Genomic DNA, 16,189 nt, shown 5'->3' with positions numbered 1-16,189 from the left:
CGAGTCCCCGCCCCCCCGGACTACAGCTCCCGGCAAACCCCGCGGCGCCGCACGCAACGCCCTGCCCGGCGCCTACCACGGACTGCAGTTCCCGGCGGGGGCTGCGGCTCTCGCGAGAGACAGCGCGTAGGGGCGGGAATGCGTAGCCGGAAGTGGCCCATGGGGACTGCTGGGAAATGTAGTCTACGGTCCGCTCGGGCCGGGGCGGCGGGTGGTCACTGTCCTGGGGCTGCCGGTGCCCCCAGCCCCACCACAGCCCCCGGCCCCAGGCGGGGGCCCCCCGCCACGCCCCGAGGCAGCAGCACCATCACGTCTGGTCAAATTCCCTTTGTCTTTATTCAGCATTTACAAACGCGCCCCGCCGGGGCAGCGGGGCGATGCCCCGAGCCGGGGGTCCGGGCTGGGCCCCGCTCGGGCCCCCCACCCCGGCAGCCCCCGTGAAAGCTGGCGAAAACGTCGTGGAAAAGGGGTCGTCTGGGAGCGGCTGCGCAGACCCCAGCTCGCCCCGGCCCCACGGCCCGGCTCAGGACCCAAAGTCACAACGGGCACTGCAGACCCCCCCCCGCCACCCCTCGAAGTGCCCTGGGGGGGGCGGCACCCCCAAACCTTCACTCCAGTTCCAGCAGGGAATGGGGAAACCTGAAAGTGAGTCTGGGGTCCTTCTTGGCCAGAAATCCCCTCCGACGTCGCCTGCCTGCACCCCGAGGAGCCCAGACAGGGGCCGACCCCCCGCCCCAGATGCAGGGAGCACCTGCAGGGGTCTGCAGCCCCACCGACCCCCTCTGCAAGGGGCCTGGGCTGCCCCCCGCCCCAGCTCGGGGTCCCCAGGATTAGCCCCACCGGCCCCGTACCCCAGGAAAGGCTTTGGAAAGCGCGTCAGGGAGCGGGTGCCCCCCGAGGCGTCGCGGCCCCCCAGGCTGGGCTGCGACCCCTCGGCCCCCTGTGCCCACGCTTCAGCTTCGGCTCGCGCCCCCGCGGGGGAATCCTTCATATCCAGTGTAAACAGCCCCGGGGGGGGGCAGGAAGGCAGCAGGGTGCCAGCAGGGCCCGGGGGGGCGGGGGGAGTCCAGGGGGGTCCGGGGGTCCCCTACGTCCGCTGGGCGTCCGCCTTGGCGAAGAGGCGGCTGTGCCAGTAGTCGGGGTTGTCGAAGGCGCAGTCCGAAGCCTCCAGGCTCCGCAGGGGCTTCATGCAGGTGGGGGGGGGCCCGGGGGGGCTGCGGCAGCCGGGGCAGCGGGGGGCCAGCACCGCCTCCATCTCCTCGTAGCCCTGCTCCTCCTCCGGGGCCGGGGCGGCCTCCCCCGGGCGCATGTCGGTGTAGCCGTCGTGCCGGGGGGGGCCGCCCTCCTGCCGGGGTCCCGGCCCCCCGGCCACGCTGCCCAGCGAGCGGCTCAGCCGCGGCTGCTTGTTCATGTACTCGTAGTCCTCCTCCTCCTGCCCCCGGCCCGGGGGGGCGCCCGGGAGGGCCCCTGGCTCCGAGCCCACCTCCATGTACTCGTAGCCCAGCTCCTCCAGCGAGGCCGGCCGGGGAGGGGGGGCTCCCGGGGCCCCCCCAGGCCGGCGGTTCATGTACTCGTACTCCTCCTCCTCCGGCTCCGGCACCGAGCCCCCGGCAGGCTCCGGCTCTGCGGGGCAAGGGTGAGACGCCAGCCGGCCCCCCCGGCCCCCCGGCCCCCCACAGGGCCTGGCCCGAGGCTGGGGGGGGCTTGTCTGGGCCACGGACGGCTTCACCCCACCCCGCAGCCTTCACCCCCTGAAGGATGATACCCCCGGGCGTGAAACCCACCCCTGCATGAAAGGGTGCCCCCGCCCCTAACACTGGGGCTGGGCCCCCTCCCTGCCCCACAGACACAGGACGCGACAAGGACGAGCCCCCACCCCCTTAACCCCAAACCCTGCGGTCAACGCCCCCCCCCACCCCCCCAGGACGGGGTCCCTGCAACCCCACGGCGGGGGCAGCCCCCAGACCCAGTCCTACCGGATGGGACCCCCCCCACGCTGCACGGATAGGACCGCACCCCCTAAGGACGGCCCCCCCCCCCACCCCCAAGGCTGCGCCCCTCACCCCGTCCGGCGCAGTTGGGGGTGACGTAGCCGTTGGCGTCCTCCTCGCTGCCCTCGGTGCTGGGGGGCGGCGGGGGGAAGCTCTCCCGCTGCGACAGGTAGGCGCTGTCCCCCCGCGAGCGCAGGCTGCGGCAGAGGCTCCCCGACAGCGACCCCCCCTCGGCCAGGTCCAGCTCCGAGGCCGTACCCCGACCCTCCGACGACTCCGACACCGTCCGGCCCAGGGACTCCTGCCGGCTGCGCCGCGGCGGCCGGCACCCCCCGCCCTGGGGGACACGGGGCTGAGGGGGAGGGCACCCCTGCGGACCCCCGCCCCGCCGCCCCACGGCCACCGCTTCACCTCCCACCGCCCCGGCAGCCTCCCCCGCCCCGGCACCCCCCGGCGCCCCCCGGCCGCCCCCCGGCCCCCAGCACCCCTCACCCCCCGCCCCGCGGGTACCTGGCGGCCGCTGCCGAGGCCGGGCTGGTTCATGGGGATGTAGCCGGCCGGGGGGCTGAGCAGGCTGGGGCTCTGCGGGGGCACAGGGGGGGTGACACCCCGCCGGGGGCACGCAGGGGCTGGGACCCCCCCCCCCCGCTGCGGGAAGGGGGCGCGGGTCCCGACGGGGCGCGGAGGGGACAATGCGGCGGTGGGGAGGGGAGTCACGTGGGTCAGCCCCACATATCCCGCCCCACGGGAGGGCTTGGCGCTGGGAGACCTTGTGCCACGTCCCGGGACCCCGGGACAGCCCCCCCCGCCCCATGCCATGCCCAGGACACAGCCCCAGAGCCCCCAGACCCGGGGGGGGGGGCCAGAGGGGTCTCACCCGGGCGCAGCTGCCCCGCGGCCGCTGGGGGTAGAGCCCCGTGGCGAGGCCGAAGGAGATGTCCAGCTCCTCCTCCTCCTCCAGCTCCAGCGTCTCCATGTCATCCAGCTCCTTGTCGCTGAGGGTGGGGGCTCGGCCGGCGGCGCGGCCCCGCTCTCCTGCCGCGGGGACGGCCGCGTCAGGGGCTGTGGGGCCGGGGCTGTGGGGCCGGGGGGGGGGAACTGGGGGGGGGTCGTGCTCACCTTGATCACCAGGTAGCGCGGGGGGTCGCGCGCCATGCGGGTGAACTCGTTCGCCAGCTCCTTGAAGGTGGGACGGATGTTCTCGTCGATCATCCAGCCTGGGGGCACGGCGGGGGCTGAGAGCCGGGACCCTGCCCCAGGGCCTGGGGACGGGGCTGGGGACAGGAGCGGGACCCCCCCCCCCCGGGGCCGGGGGCCGCCGGCGGCCCCGCACTCACACTTCACCATCACCATGTAGACGTCGATGGTGCAGATCTGGGGCTGCGAGAGCCGCTCGCCCTTCTCCAGCAGGTCGGGCACCTCGGCCAGCCGGATGCCGGCGTAGGGCTCGGCGCCGAAGGTCATCATCTCCCAGAGCGTCACGCCTGCGGGGACAGTCCCCGTGAGCCCCGCGGGGCCGGGGCGGCGGGGGGCCGGGGGGCCGGCGCTCACCGTAGCTCCAGACGTCGCTCTGGTGCGTGTACTTCCCGAAGTGGATGCTCTCCAGCGCCATCCACTTGATGGGCGTCTGCGGGGAAAGGGGGGGTGAGGCTGGGCGGGGGGCCGGGGAGGGGGCGCCCCGCGGCACAGGGGGGGAGGCGGGGGTCCCCGCCGGGTGCCCACCTTGACCTCGTTGTAGAAATACTTCTTGTCGTCGGGGTAGAGGAGGTCGGCGATGCCGAAATCCGCCACCTGCGCCTGGCTGGGGGACTTGAGCAGCACGTTGCGGGCAGCCAGGTTGCGGTGCACCATGCGGTGCTCCTCCAGGTAGTACATGCCCTGGGGGGGGGGTCCGGGGGGTGTCGGTGGCACCAGGGGGGCCGGGACCTCCCCCCCCCCATCCCCGGGGACTCACCTTGGCCACCTGGACGCACCAGTTGAGCAGGAGCTGGGGGCTGATGCCGTCGCGGTTCTTGCGGACGTAGTCGAGGAGGGAGCCCAGCGGCAGGAGCTGCGTCACCAGCTGCAGCTGGGGGCCGGGGCAGATGCCCAGCAGCCGCACGATGTAGGCATGGTCCAGGCTGCCGATGGCCAGCATGTGCTGCGGGGGCAGCGTCAGCCGCGGCCGAGCCCCCCGCGCCGCCCGCGGGGGGGGACCCCTGGGGCGCCGGATCCGGCCCCACGCCCCGGACTTACGTCGGTGACGGCGTGGAAGGACTGCTGCCCGCTCCAGTCCTGGATCACCTTGATGCTCACCGGGATCTTGATGGAGTCCCCGTCGGGGATCCAGATGCCCTGGGGGGACGGGACGCCCCGGTGAGTGCCACGCCGGGCCCCAGCCGAGCCCCCCCCCCCGAGCCCCCCGCTCACCTTGTGCACGGTCCCGAAGACACCGGAGCCCAGCACCTTCAGCCGCTTCAGCTCCGTCTCCTTGAAGATGCGGGCCAGCACCTTGTTGGCTTTTTCACTGGGGTCCAGCGGCTCCAGGCTCTGCCGGGCGGGAGACGGGGACGGTGCCGATGGGGATGGAGAGCAGGGACGGATGGGGACGGATGGGGATGGGGACGGAGAGCAGGGACTGCGCCGATGGGGATGGATGGGGACGGAGAGCAGGGATGGGACGGATGGGGATGGGACGGAGAGCTGGGATGGGACGGATGGGATGGATGGGGATGGACGGATGGGGATGGAAAGCGGGGATGGGATGGATAAGGATGGATGGGGATGGAATGGATAGGGATGGATGGGGATGGATGGATGGGGATGGAGAGCGGGGATGGGATGGATGGGGATGGATGGGGACGGAGAGCAGGGATGGGATGGATGGGGATGGATGGGGACGGAGAGCAGGGATGGGATGGATGGGGATGGATGGGGACGGAGAGCAGGGATGGGATGGATTGGGATGGGACGGAGAGCTGGGATGGGACGGAGAGCTGGGATGGGACGGATGGGGATGGAGAGCAGGGATGGGATGGATGGGATGGATGGGGATGGACGGATGGGGATGGAAAGCGGGGATGGGATAGATGGGGATGGATGGGGACGGATGGGGATGGATGGGGACGGATGGGGACGGCTACTGACACGATGGAGACAGGGACGAATGGGGATGGGTCCCGCTCCTCTCCCCCTGTCAAACCCCCTCCCGGTGGCCCCGGGGCTCCCCCCTGCTCCAGCCTGGCTCCCCGCAGGAGCGGGACCCCCCGGGCGCGGCTCCCCGCTCACCTCCCCCCTCTCCAGGTAGCGCCGCATCGCGCGCTTCTTCTGGATCTTCTTGCCGCGCCAGTAGAGCAGGGCGAGGAGGACGCAGGAGCAGGAGAGGAAGAGCCCCCCGACCACCATCACCGCGATCACCGTCGGCGTTTTCCTGGGCGCAGGAGGAGGTCGGGGCTGAGCGCCCGGTGCCGGCAGGTCCCGGCCCGCCGCCGCCGCCGCTCCCCACGCGCTTCCCACGGCCCTGCCTGCCGCGGGGGCGGCACGCGCCCCAAACCCCCGGGGCTGGCGGGGGCGGCGCGCGCGGGGCAGGGCTCGGCGCCCCGGGGCGCGCGCGGCAGGGTGGGCAGCACGGCCAGGGCGGGGGGTCCCCCGGCGCCCGGGTGAGGAGGGAAAGGCCCCAGAGCGGGGTGGCACGGCACGGCGCGGTGCGGCACAGCACGGCGTGCCGCAGCACACCAGGACATGGCACGGCACGGCGCAGCCTGGCGTGGGGAAGCACGGCATGGCGCACCGGGGCACGGCGTGGCGCACCGGGGCACGGCATGGCACACTGTGGCACGGCACGGCATGGCGCACCGGGGCACGGCACAGCACACCGGGGCACGGCAGTACCTGGAGACGGGCAGGGCCTCCCCCAGGCAGTCCCGCAGCAGCGGCCCCAGGCACCTGCAGAGATGGAGCCGGGGGTGAGCCGGGGCACGGGGACCCCTCCTCCGGCCAGACGCCGGGTGCCGGAGCCCCCCGCCCCCCCGCCCCGCGCACCCGCGGGTGCAGTTCTCGTGGCAGGGCCGGCACTCGCGGCCGGCGTCGGGGTACTTGTAGATGGGGCCGCGCTCGCCCAGGATGCCGTCGGGGCAGCTCTCCACGCAGTGGGGCCCGTCGCGGTAGTGGGCGCAGCGGGTGCAGGTGTCGGCGCCCTGCGGGGCGGGAGGGCGCGTGAGGACCCGCGGGGACGCGGCCGCCAGCGCCGCGGGTCGCCGGCCGCAGCCGTACCGAGCCGTTGCAGGTGACGTTGCCCTCGACGCGCTCGCACTCGGGGTGGCACTCGAAGCACTCGCCCCCCTGGGCGAACTCCCGCGTCTCGCTGCGGGGACAAGGCAGGGTCACCAACCCGCCCCGGCGTCCCCGCCCACGCCGGCGCCCAGCCGGGGTCCACGCCGGCGCCCAGCCCACGCCGGGGCCGGTGCCCCCACAGCGCCCAGCCCACGCCGGGGTCCGTCCCGCTCCCCGTGCCCGTCCCGGAGCCCCCGCAGCCCCCTCACCCCTGGGCGAAGCGGCAGGTGGGCACGCAGACGCCGCGGCGGCTGTAGTGGCGGCAGGACAGGCACTGCGCGGGGCCGGGGCCCCAGCAGCCCTCGGCGGAGCACAGCGGGTCGCACACCTTCCCCTCTTGCTCTGCGGGGAGGGAGGGGGGCTCGGCGCGGGGTCCCCGGCCCCCCGCGGCCCCCCGGCCCCCCGCGGCCGCACTCACGGCACTTGCTGCGGGGCTTGTTGTTGCGGATGTCGAGGTCGGCGCGGCGGCGGCTCAGGGCTGCCCACTGGACGGTGTGGAGGTAGCAGAGCCGGCGGTTCTCGGTGATGTAGACCCTGCCCGCGCTCACCTCCCGCAGCGAGCGCAGCCCCAGCGACGTCACGTTCTCGTTCTTCATGATCAGCAGGGAGAAACCCCGGCTGCGGGCAGGGCGTCAGCGCGGGGGTCCCGGCGGGCTGCCGCCAGCCCCGAGGGGGCGCGGGGACGGGGACTCACTTGTACAGGCTCCGTCCCCCGATGGTGACGAGGTTGGAGAAGACGCTGAAGTTGTGCATGTGCTTGGGCCAGGACTGGATGTTCAGGTACCCTGGGCGGGGGCCGGGGCCGGGGTCAGGGTGGCCCCCGGGGGGGGGTCCCGGGGGTCCCGGCGTCCCCCAGCCCCGCTGCTCACCCGTGATCTCCCGCACCGTCCGGAAGACGTTCAGCTTCTCGGGGTCCAGCGCCGAGATGTTGCGCCAGGGATCCCTGCGGAGCCGTCGCCGTCAGCCGGGGCGGGGGGACGCAACCCCCCGGCCCCCCGGCGCCCCGGCCCTCACCCCTCCAGGCCGGTGATGAGGAAGTCCAGGTTGCCCAAGATCTTGGTGCAGTTCACGAAGGTGTCGATGTTGCTGGAGTCCACGGTCTGGTACTTGCTGCCGGCGCCGGTGCCCTCGCAGGCTGCGGGAGGGGACGGGGAGGGTGAGGGCTTGTCCCCCGGCCCCCCCGGCCCCCCGGCCCCCGGCCCCCCTACCCTTGGGACACAGCCCCGAGCAGGGCTCGCACATCTTCAGCCCGTTCTTCTCCACCTCCATCTTGTCGTTGGGGCAGGCGCGGACGCAGGAGCTCTGGTCCACCACGAAGTTGTCTGCGGGGAGACCCTCGCGGTTAAGAGCCCGGCCCCCCGCCGGGCGCCCCGGCCCCCCGCGCCCGCCCGCGCCCCTGCGCCCCGGCTCACGCGGGCAGCTCCGGACGCAGATGCCGCCGTACTGGTACTTGGTGTCGGGGTTGGGCTCCAGCTGGAAGGTCAGCTTGTTGTAGACGAGGGGCTGGGGGCACAGCGGCACGCACGCGCCGCTGTCGTTGAAGTGCCGGCAGGCCTGCGGGACGGACGGACGGACGCGCGATGCACCGACGGCAGCGCCCCGCGCCCGCCCCGGGGCCGGGACCCCTCCGGGGGCGGGGGGGGGGACGCACACGGACAGACGGACACGCAGACGGGCGGACGCCTCCCCGCGCCCCCCCCCCGCCCGCCTCGTGGGGGGGGACGGGACGAGCTCCCCCCTCCCCACGGGGGACACGGACGGACGCGGGGCCGGGTGGCCGCCGCGCGGGCGGGGGGATGCACGGACGGACAGACGCGGCGTCTCCCCCGCCCGCCCGGGGGGTGCGGGGCCGGGGGGGGGCACGTACGAAGCAGTGTGTCTGGAGGGGGCCGGTGCAGCCCCCCGCGCACTCCTCGTGGCAGCACTCGTTGGGCGCCCGCCCGAAGCAGCGCCCGTTGCACTGGGGGGCACAGATCGTCTTCGTCACTGCGGGGAGAGGGGGGTGAGCGGGGGGGGGGACCCAGCCCCGGCCCCCCCCGGCCCCCGCTACCCACGTTTCTGGCAGTCCTCGGGGCCGGGCCCCCAGCAGTGCCCGCCGCAGCTCTCGTGGCACGGGGCGCCTGCGGGGGAGCGCAGCGGGGTCACCCCCAACGCCGGCGGGTGCCACCCCCCCGGCCCCCGCCGCCGGGGTCCCCCGTGCGCCGCCCCCCCCCACGCACAGGCCTTGCCGTTGTCCCCCACGACGGGCTCCAGGCGGGGGTCCCGCATGATGTCCCGCCACTCCACCGTCTCCACGTGGCAGAGCTGCGCGTTCTTCTCGATGTAGACGCCGCCGGCCAGGATCTCTGTGGGGGGCGGCCGGGGGGTGACGGGGGCTGCTCCGGGGCGGCTCCCGGGACACAGGGGGTCTCCGCGGCCCGGGGGTCCCACCTGTGAGCTGGTTGAGGCCGAGCTGGCGCAGGGCGTGCGTGGTGTTGGGGTTGTAGTTGAGCAGGACGAAGAGCGCGTACTTCTCCTCGTAGAACTGGGTCCCGCGGATGACGCGCAGGTTCTGCAGCGGCAGCGAGGCGAAGACGTTCATGGCGATCAGGATGTAGCCCGTCACCTCCCGGATGGTCTGCGGGGCAGCGGCACGTGTCAGCCCGGCGGGCGCGGACCCCTGCGTGCCCCCCGGCCCCCCGCTCACCTGCAGGAAGGAGAGGTCCTGCGTGTGGTCGATGAGGACGATCTCCAGGTTGCCCATCACGATCTCGCAGTTGTTGTACATCTTGTGCAGCGTCTGGTACTGGTGCTGCGCGTCCCCCGTCACGCTCAGCCCGTTCAGCGTCCCCGCGCACACTGCGGGCACAGCACCCTGTCCCCCACCGCCGCCACGGCACCGCTCCCCACGGCGGCCGCGTCCCCCCCCCGGCGGCCACGGTCGCGTCCGCCGCGGGGTCCTTCTCCCCCCGCAAGCTGGCCACGTCCTGCCTTGATGGCCACAGCCCCCCACGGTGGCCGTGTCCCCTCCTCAGCGGCTCTGTCCCCCCCATGCCCCCCACAGTGCCCCTGACCCCCCCCCGGCGTCCCCCCATGCTGGCCGTGGTGGTGCCCCCATGGTGTCCCTGTCCCCGCCACGGCCGTGCCCCCCACATCATCCCCCACGGTGTCCCTGCCGTGGGGGTGGCGGTGGCCAGGGAGGGGGTGACGGGTGCTCCCCCACCCTCCCCTCCCCTCGGCTGCGCGGCGCCCGAACCGGCCGGGCAAGGGTTGCGCAAGGCGGTGCCGTGGGCATGGCCCCCGCGCGGCACGCCCGCGACGCCCGGACTTCGGACCCGGTTGCTGGCGCGGCCCATCCCGCCTCGACGCCCGGGGCTGGGGTGGGGGCCAGGGGGGGCCGGATGCCCGGGTCCCCCCAGAGCTGGGGGGGGAGGGGGGCGCGGTGGGCACCAAAGGGGCCCCAGCGTTAATGATTGCCCGGCCCCCCCGCGCCGGGGCAGACAGGGCCCCTTTGTGTGCGGGGCAGGATGCGGCCCCCTCCCCGCAGCCGCACAAAGGGGCGATTGTGGTGAGCGGGGACGGGGGAGGCCGAGCCCCCCGAAAGCGGCGGGAGAGACAGAACCCCCGGGGGCAGAGCAGGGTGCGGTGGCCCCCCAGCCCGGCGCAGCCGTGACTCAGGCCCCGGTGCGGGGGGGCCGCGGGCGGGTAAATGGCAGCTTTGTCCGGTCCCGGCGTGGGGGCAGAGAAGGGCCTGAGCCCCCTCCCGGGGACGGCCGCAGAGAACGGGCAGCTCGGTGCGCACACGGGAAGGGGCCAGCACCCCCCTGCAGCCAGAGCCTGCGCTCCCCGCCTCCCCGGGCCGGAGCTATTTTAATAGGGAAGGGCTATAAAAAGGTCCCAGCTGCGTCAGGGCACGGCCCCCAGCCCTGACACTGTGGGGATGGGCACAGTGAGGCCCGAAGAGAGGAGGACTGGGGCCCCCCCGAGAGACAAGAGGGGGTTCTGGGGGTCCCCAGGCTGCTGGGGGGCAGGATCTGGCCCCTGCGGGATCCCCACGGCTGGGAACAAGCAGCATTTTGGGGCGACGCTGGCGAATCACTAACGGCGGCTTAAAGGGTCCCGCCGGGACCCTGGGACTCCCCTCGGCACCGGCTCCCGGCACGCCGAGGCACGGGGGGCTGCAGGCGTCCGGCCCTCAGGGTGCACCTGCCTGTGGGGGGGTGAGGGCCGGGGCCCCCCCAGGCGCCGTCGCGGCGTCGCGGCCGGGCGTTATCAGCGCGGGGCCCCGCTGGCAGCTCCGGCACGTCGCCCGCTATCTGCCGCGTGCCACCGCGCTGCCGCGGCCCCCCGGCCCCCGCCGCCAGGAATAGCGCCGGGGGACCCGAGCAGGGGCCTGGGGAGCCGGGGGGGCACAGACCCGACCTCCTGCCCTCGGCCCCGCGGGCGGCACAAAGGGGGTCTGTGTGCGCGGGGCCGGATCCCCTCCCTGAACAAAGGGGCTCTGAGCCGGGGCTGGGGACGAGGACAGGGGCTGGGGGCAGCGGAGCTGGTCCCGCTCACCCCGATGGTGGCACCGGACGCCCGCGGGTGCCGGGGCAGGAGCCAGCCGGACCCCCGCATGAGCCGGACCCCGCGCACGGCAGCCCGGGGCGTCGCCAGCAGCACATGGCGCAGCAGAGGCGCCGAGGGGCTGGGCGCGCCCCCCGCGTGCCGTCGGCGCGGCCCCCACGCCCGGGCGCCCCGGCACGTCGGCGGGTGACGCCGGCCCCACCTTCGCGTCCAGCCCTCGGTGTTTTCCTTTCGGGGCTGAAAAAACAACTCCCAGTGACGCCGGCCCTTCCGGGAGCGGCCCCGTGCCCCCCAGGGCGTCCCGCAGCAGGCAAGGACGGGACCCCCTCGGAGGGGTCCCCCCCGGGCCCCCCCTGCCCCGGCCCGATCCTGAGGGCCTCGGTGGGTCCCGGCCGCGCAGCCTGAGCTCGGCCCCGGCTGCTGCGGGGGGGGCGCAGGTGCCTCCGCCCGGGGGGAACCGACCCCCGGGATGGGGGAACCGAGCCCCAGCCCCGCCGCTGGCTCCGATCGAGCCACAGCCCGGGGGGGGCTTCGCCGGTCCAGGTCCCCCCGGGGCTGCGGGGGTCTCCCCGGTCCCAGGGGCTGGGGACGGGGGTGGGGGGTCCCGGGACGCCCCCCCGGTGAAGGGGCCGCGGGAGCCGCCGAGATCGGGATCCCGCAGCGGCAGGAGCGGGACCCCCCGGGATCGGCGGGATCCCCGGGACACCCGCGCGCTCCCGCACCCGCGAGGGCTCCCAGTCCCACCGCCCATCCCGGGACGCCCGCGCGCCCCCGGTGCCCGTCCCCGCCGCGCAGCCCCGCTTCCACCGGAGCCGCCGGGATCCCCGCGCACTGCCGGTGCCGCCCCGGTCCCCGCGGGAGCCGCCGGTGCCGGTGCCGGTGCGCTCACCTGCCTGCGCGGAGCCCGGCGCGGGGGCGCGGAGCAGCAGCAGCAGCAGCAGCAGCGGCGGCGGCGGCGACGGCAGCAGCGCCCGGGGCCGGGGCCGGGGCCGGGCCGGTCCATCGCGGCTCCTCTCCGCGGGCCGGCTCGCAGGGCCCGGCGGCTGCGGCGTGCCCGGGCGCGGCGGGGGGAATGCACCTGGCGCGGGGCCGCCGGGGGCGGGCCGGGGCCGCGGCGGGCGGGGCGGGGCGGCGGCGGGGCCCCCCCGGGGCAGCCCGGCCCGGGACCCGCCCGCCGCGCCCCGGGGCCGTGGCAACGGGACCTCCCCCTGCTCCCCCGCCCCGGGACTCCTCCGCCCCCCCGGGGCGAGGGTCCGGCCCCACCGCAGCCCCCCAGCGCCTTCAGGTGCCGCCCGGCCCCGCTGCAGCCCCATGGGGCGGCCGGGGCGCCCCCAGCCCCGTTCAGTCCCGTCGGGGCAAAGGTCCGGCCCCACCGCAGCCCCCCAGCCCTGTCAGGTGCTGTCTGGCCCCCGTGGCCCGCCCCCCCCAATCCCCGAAGGAAAGGTGCGGCCCCCCAAACCCCCAGGGGGGTCTGTGTGTGCATCTGGCCCCATTACAGCCCCCCCCCCGGCAGACGCCAGGCCGTGCAGCAGCCCCCAGGTAACGCCCGGCCCCACCGCGGGGTGTGTGTGTGTGGGGGGGGTGGGGGTGTATCAGTGCGTGTGTCACTGTGTGGGTGCTGCCCCCCCCCAGCTCGGGGCAGGTGCTGGGGAGCGTTCAGGGCACCTGCACCCCCCCCCCGGCAGTGCCAGCTCTGGGGGCAGCTCCCAGCTCTCGGGGGCTGTGGGGTACAGGGCCAGCCCCCTCTGCCAGCTGCCTCATGCAGGCAGGGGGTATCCCCCAGCCCACCCTGGGCGGGGGGGAGGTGTCTGTCCATCCGTCTGTCCCCCAAACCACAACCCACACCCCCATGGGGGCAGCCCCAGCGGGCACTGAGGCCCCCTGGCCCCCAGAATGGGGTTCCCCCGCCATGGGGCAGGCAGCAGCCACCCACCTCCACCGCAGCCCCTTGGGGTGAGCCCAGGGCCCCCCACTCTGGTCCCCCCTCCCAAGAGGGGGTCTGGGAGCCCCCCATGACCCCTCCCACCCAAGCGGCGCACCCCCCGCCCCCCAGCCCCACAGGCGCGGAGCCGGGCTCGGTGCAGGGTCCTTTATTCGGGCTGCGCTGGGGGACGCGCTGGGGGACGCGCCGGGATGGAGTCTCCTCACATGGGCTTGGGGGGCGGCCGGGGGGCAGCACCCTGCGGGGGGAAGGAGAGCGTCAGCCAGATCGGAGGGTGCGACCCCCCGGCCCCTCCGCCCCCCAATACGTACGGCCGGCCTGAAGCGCGGCGGGGGGGTCCGGTCCTTGCGCGCCTCCCGCGAGCGGTTGCGCACCACCTTGCTGTGGATGGCGCAGCTGACGCAGTAGTGCAGCTTCACGTACAGCTTGGGGAGGACATAGGCTGGGGGGAGACGAGGGGGTCAGCGGCCCTCGGGCGCCCCAAAACGCCCCAGGGCGCAGGCGTGCCCCGCCCTGCCCCCCAGCCGGGCGGGGAGAGAGCGCCGTGCGGGGGACGGGGAGCCCCCCCGGCACCAGCCCGGCCCCCGCGCTCACAGTCGAAGACGCTGGCCTCCGAGATGTCGCGGACGGCCGCGGCCTCCACGATGTTCCGGATGACAAACTTCTTGATGGCCTTGTCCTTGGGGACGCAGCGGGCGCAGTTGGTGCAGCGGATGGGCTGGACGTGGCCGCGGCCCTTCTTGGCCCGCCCGTTGTTCCTCCTCTTCTTCGTCTGGGGCGGGGGAGAGTGAACCCGAGACCCCCGGGCCCCCCCCCCGCCCCGGAGCGGCCTCCACAGCCTCCTCTGCCCCCCGCCTTCCCCCCAGGACCTCCTACCCCACAGAGGCCCCACAAGCTCTCCACAACACCCCCTGTCCCATACGGGCCCTATGGCCTCCCACGCAGCATCCGCTGCCCCACATGGGCCCTATAGCCTCGCGCAGCACCATACAGCATCCCCTGCCCCACATGGGCCGTATGGCCTCCCACGGCACCTCCCCAGCATCCGCTGCCCCCCGCGGCCCCATACAGCCTCCCGCGGCCCCACGCGGCCCCCCGGTGCCCCCCGCCCGCCTCCCGAGCCCCCCCCTCCCCCGGCCGCACCGCCCTCACCATCTCGCTGCCGGGGCGGCGAAAGAGGGCCCGGCCGCCGCACCGCCGCCCTTATATACGCGCCCTCCGCCCGGAAGCGCCTCCGCCGCCGCCCCGCGGCCGCCCCGACCCCGCAGGACCCCTCCGGCAGCCTCGCAGCGGCTCCGCCGGCGGGGCCGGGGCGAGCGCGGGGCGGTCGGCGGCGGCGCTGGGCCGCGGAGGCGGCGGAGGCGGGAGGGACTACTTCTCCTGGCCGCGGCGGAGGGGTCCGCGCTACGCGCGGTGTGAGGCGACGAGCGCGCGCGCCGCGTGCTGCGTGTGCCGTCATCTCCCCCGCGCGCCGCGGGGGGCGCTGGGAGATGTAGTCCTGCCCCACCCCCAGCCGCGGGGGTGCCCCGACCCCCCTCCCCGCTCTGGGGGGAGCCCCCCCCCCCATGCTCGTAGAGGGGTCCCCCAAGGCTCCTACCCCTCACGGGGGGGGGGCGCAGCGCGTCCCCCAACTCTGGGCCACCCCCTCCGCCCCCCCTTCCCCCAGCCCCTGTGCGAAGGGACCCCCCCCAGCCCCCCACCCCACAGAAGGGAGGCGGGGGGGCCGTTAAATTACTCCGGTTTATTTATAACAGACCTTCAGCCAGTACAGTACAAAACTTACAGTAGTAGATCTCGTTACACAAATAGGTAATTACAATATCTTACAGATACAAAAGCTCCTGCGGTCACGGGGGGGCGGGGGGGGGGCGTTTTTTGTCCAAAAGCGAGTCTAACCTCACAAAAAAGGGAAAAACAAAGACGACAGCAAATCCATTAACGATATACAAATGAAAACTCGTTAGAAAGGAAGGAGGGGCCGGAGCCGGGGGGGCCGGGGTATTGCACATCATCATTTGTTCTTCATACATCTGATTAAAAAATATAGATATTTACACGAGTAAAGCGACCTGGAGTTTTACAAAATTCCTACATTTTTGTTTTAGACTCTTTTACAGGAAAAAGAAAAGAGACGGAAAGAAAAACAACCCAAGAGCGGTCAGAAACCGCAGAGCTTCCATTTCGGTTCGTAAAAACCCCTTTTTGGGTTTGTTTCGGCACTGGGGGGGGGGCACGGGGGGCTCCGGCTTGTTCTGCCGGCGCCGGTTATCGGCGGCAGCGGGCGGGAAGGGGCGAGCCGAGCCCCGCGCCGAGCCCCGGCTCAGCTGTCCCCTCTCCCCTCTCGCCACGCAGACACCGTCAACAGAAAAGCAAAGAAAGGAGGGGAAAAAAAATACCCAATAATAACAGGAAACGGGAAAGAGGGGCAGCGGGAGTTGCCGCCGCGTGAGGTGGTCGTGTTTGTGTCCGTAGAAAAAGGAACAGCCTTTGGTTTCAACCTCAGGAGCGCCCCGGGGAGCGGCTGCGGCTGAGGGGCGTTTTATGCATCCTGGGCCTGGGTAGGAAGCGGGGCCCCCCGCGGCGGGGGCTGCGGCCGGGGGTCCCGGCTGCGGCGGGTGCCGCCGGCACCGAGGCGGCGGCCGGCTCCGCCGCGGCCCCCGGCTCGCGCTTTATTTTTGGTTCTATCGGCTGCCTCCCCGGCCCCGCTGTAAGTCCCTTTCGCCGGGGGACCCCGTCCCCGGGGGGACCCCGGCTCCGGACCCCCCGCGGGACCGGGAGCCCCGTCCCCCGGTGTCTCGCCCTTGAAGAGCGGCCGGCTCCCGGCAGCCCGCTGGGAGCACGCCCCAGGGAACGGGGCTCAGCAGGCGGCACCCCCCACCTCCCACCCCTCTTTCAGGCCCCCCCTGAACACGGGGGGCCCGGGGGTCCCGCTGCCGGCAGCACCGAGGGCAAGGCGCCGGCGTCGAGCGCGCCGCCGCCCCGACGCCTCCCCGCGCACGAGAGCGGGGCGGACGCTGCAGGAACAGAAACGACACTGGACCGCGGGGAGATCCCGGCGATCCCCCGGGAATGCCAGAGGGAGCAACTCTTTGGGGGCGAGGGGGGGCCAGGTCGGGGGTCCGGCGTCCCCACGGCCGGCGGGCAGCGTGCGGGGGGCAGCCCCTGCAGCAGAGCGGGCTGGAGATACTGGCCTGTGCCTTGGAAGAGGAGGAGGAGGAGGAGGAGGAGGAGGAGGAGACCCCAGACAGCAGAATGGAGCCGTCACTCGGACGCTCACCGTCTTCCTGGCTTAGGTTTCCTTCATTTCAGCGGAGCGGTGCGGACCCCCACCGCCCCCGCACGGGGGGCTTCGAGCGCCGCGGGAAGGAGGAGCCGGGCCAAACCCAGCTTGGCCGCC

At 74.3% G+C, this 16,189-nt stretch overlaps 2 protein-coding genes across 2 annotated transcripts; both read right to left on the bottom strand.

Annotated features, from left to right (window-relative positions):
• Positions 1-1,087: 1,087 nt before the first annotated feature.
• Positions 1,088-12,864, bottom strand: ERBB3 (erb-b2 receptor tyrosine kinase 3; the record flags this gene model as incomplete). Its single annotated transcript, XM_082011860.1, is given in 30 exon segments — positions 1,088-1,623; positions 2,064-2,328; positions 2,502-2,573; positions 2,869-2,993; positions 2,996-3,026; positions 3,111-3,208; positions 3,329-3,475; positions 3,543-3,618; positions 3,714-3,869; positions 3,946-4,131; positions 4,227-4,325; positions 4,401-4,520; positions 5,259-5,400; positions 5,862-5,915; positions 6,012-6,166; positions 6,243-6,333; positions 6,512-6,644; positions 6,721-6,920; positions 6,997-7,087; positions 7,172-7,245; positions 7,317-7,437; positions 7,511-7,624; positions 7,715-7,856; positions 8,170-8,288; positions 8,357-8,422; positions 8,522-8,647; positions 8,733-8,919; positions 8,989-9,140; positions 11,740-11,893; positions 12,784-12,864. Coding segments are annotated over 30 exon segments (4,113 nt in total).
• A 61-nt stretch (positions 12,865-12,925) lies between these two features.
• Positions 12,926-14,039, bottom strand: RPS26 (ribosomal protein S26). The gene is made up of 4 exons (XM_082011737.1): positions 13,945-14,039; positions 13,387-13,564; positions 13,104-13,234; positions 12,926-13,030 (listed from the first exon to the last, which is right to left on the bottom strand). Exons 1-4 carry the CDS (start codon positions 13,945-13,947, stop codon positions 12,995-12,997), a joined length of 348 nt encoding a protein of 115 aa, XP_081867863.1. The 5' UTR covers positions 13,948-14,039; the 3' UTR covers positions 12,926-12,994.
• Positions 14,040-16,189: the final 2,150 nt, after the last annotated feature.

Source organism: Phaethon aethereus (genome assembly GCF_964289735.1).
Source record: "Phaethon aethereus genome assembly, chromosome: 29".
Classification (NCBI taxonomy): domain Eukaryota; kingdom Metazoa; phylum Chordata; class Aves; order Phaethontiformes; family Phaethontidae; genus Phaethon; species Phaethon aethereus.
The sequence above is the reverse complement of the archived record's forward strand: the minus strand, read 5'-3'. Positions and strand labels throughout refer to the sequence as shown.

Coding starts and splice junctions, on each gene's coding strand:
- RPS26 (XM_082011737.1), bottom strand. Junction 13,235..13,386: donor GGAGGCCAGCGTCTTCGACT/GTGAGCGCGGGG, acceptor GTCTCCCCCCAG/CCTATGTCCTCCCCAAGCTG. Junction 13,031..13,103: donor CGCCGCGCTTCAGGCCGGCC/GTACGTATTGGG, acceptor TTCCCCCCGCAG/GGTGCTGCCCCCCGGCCGCC.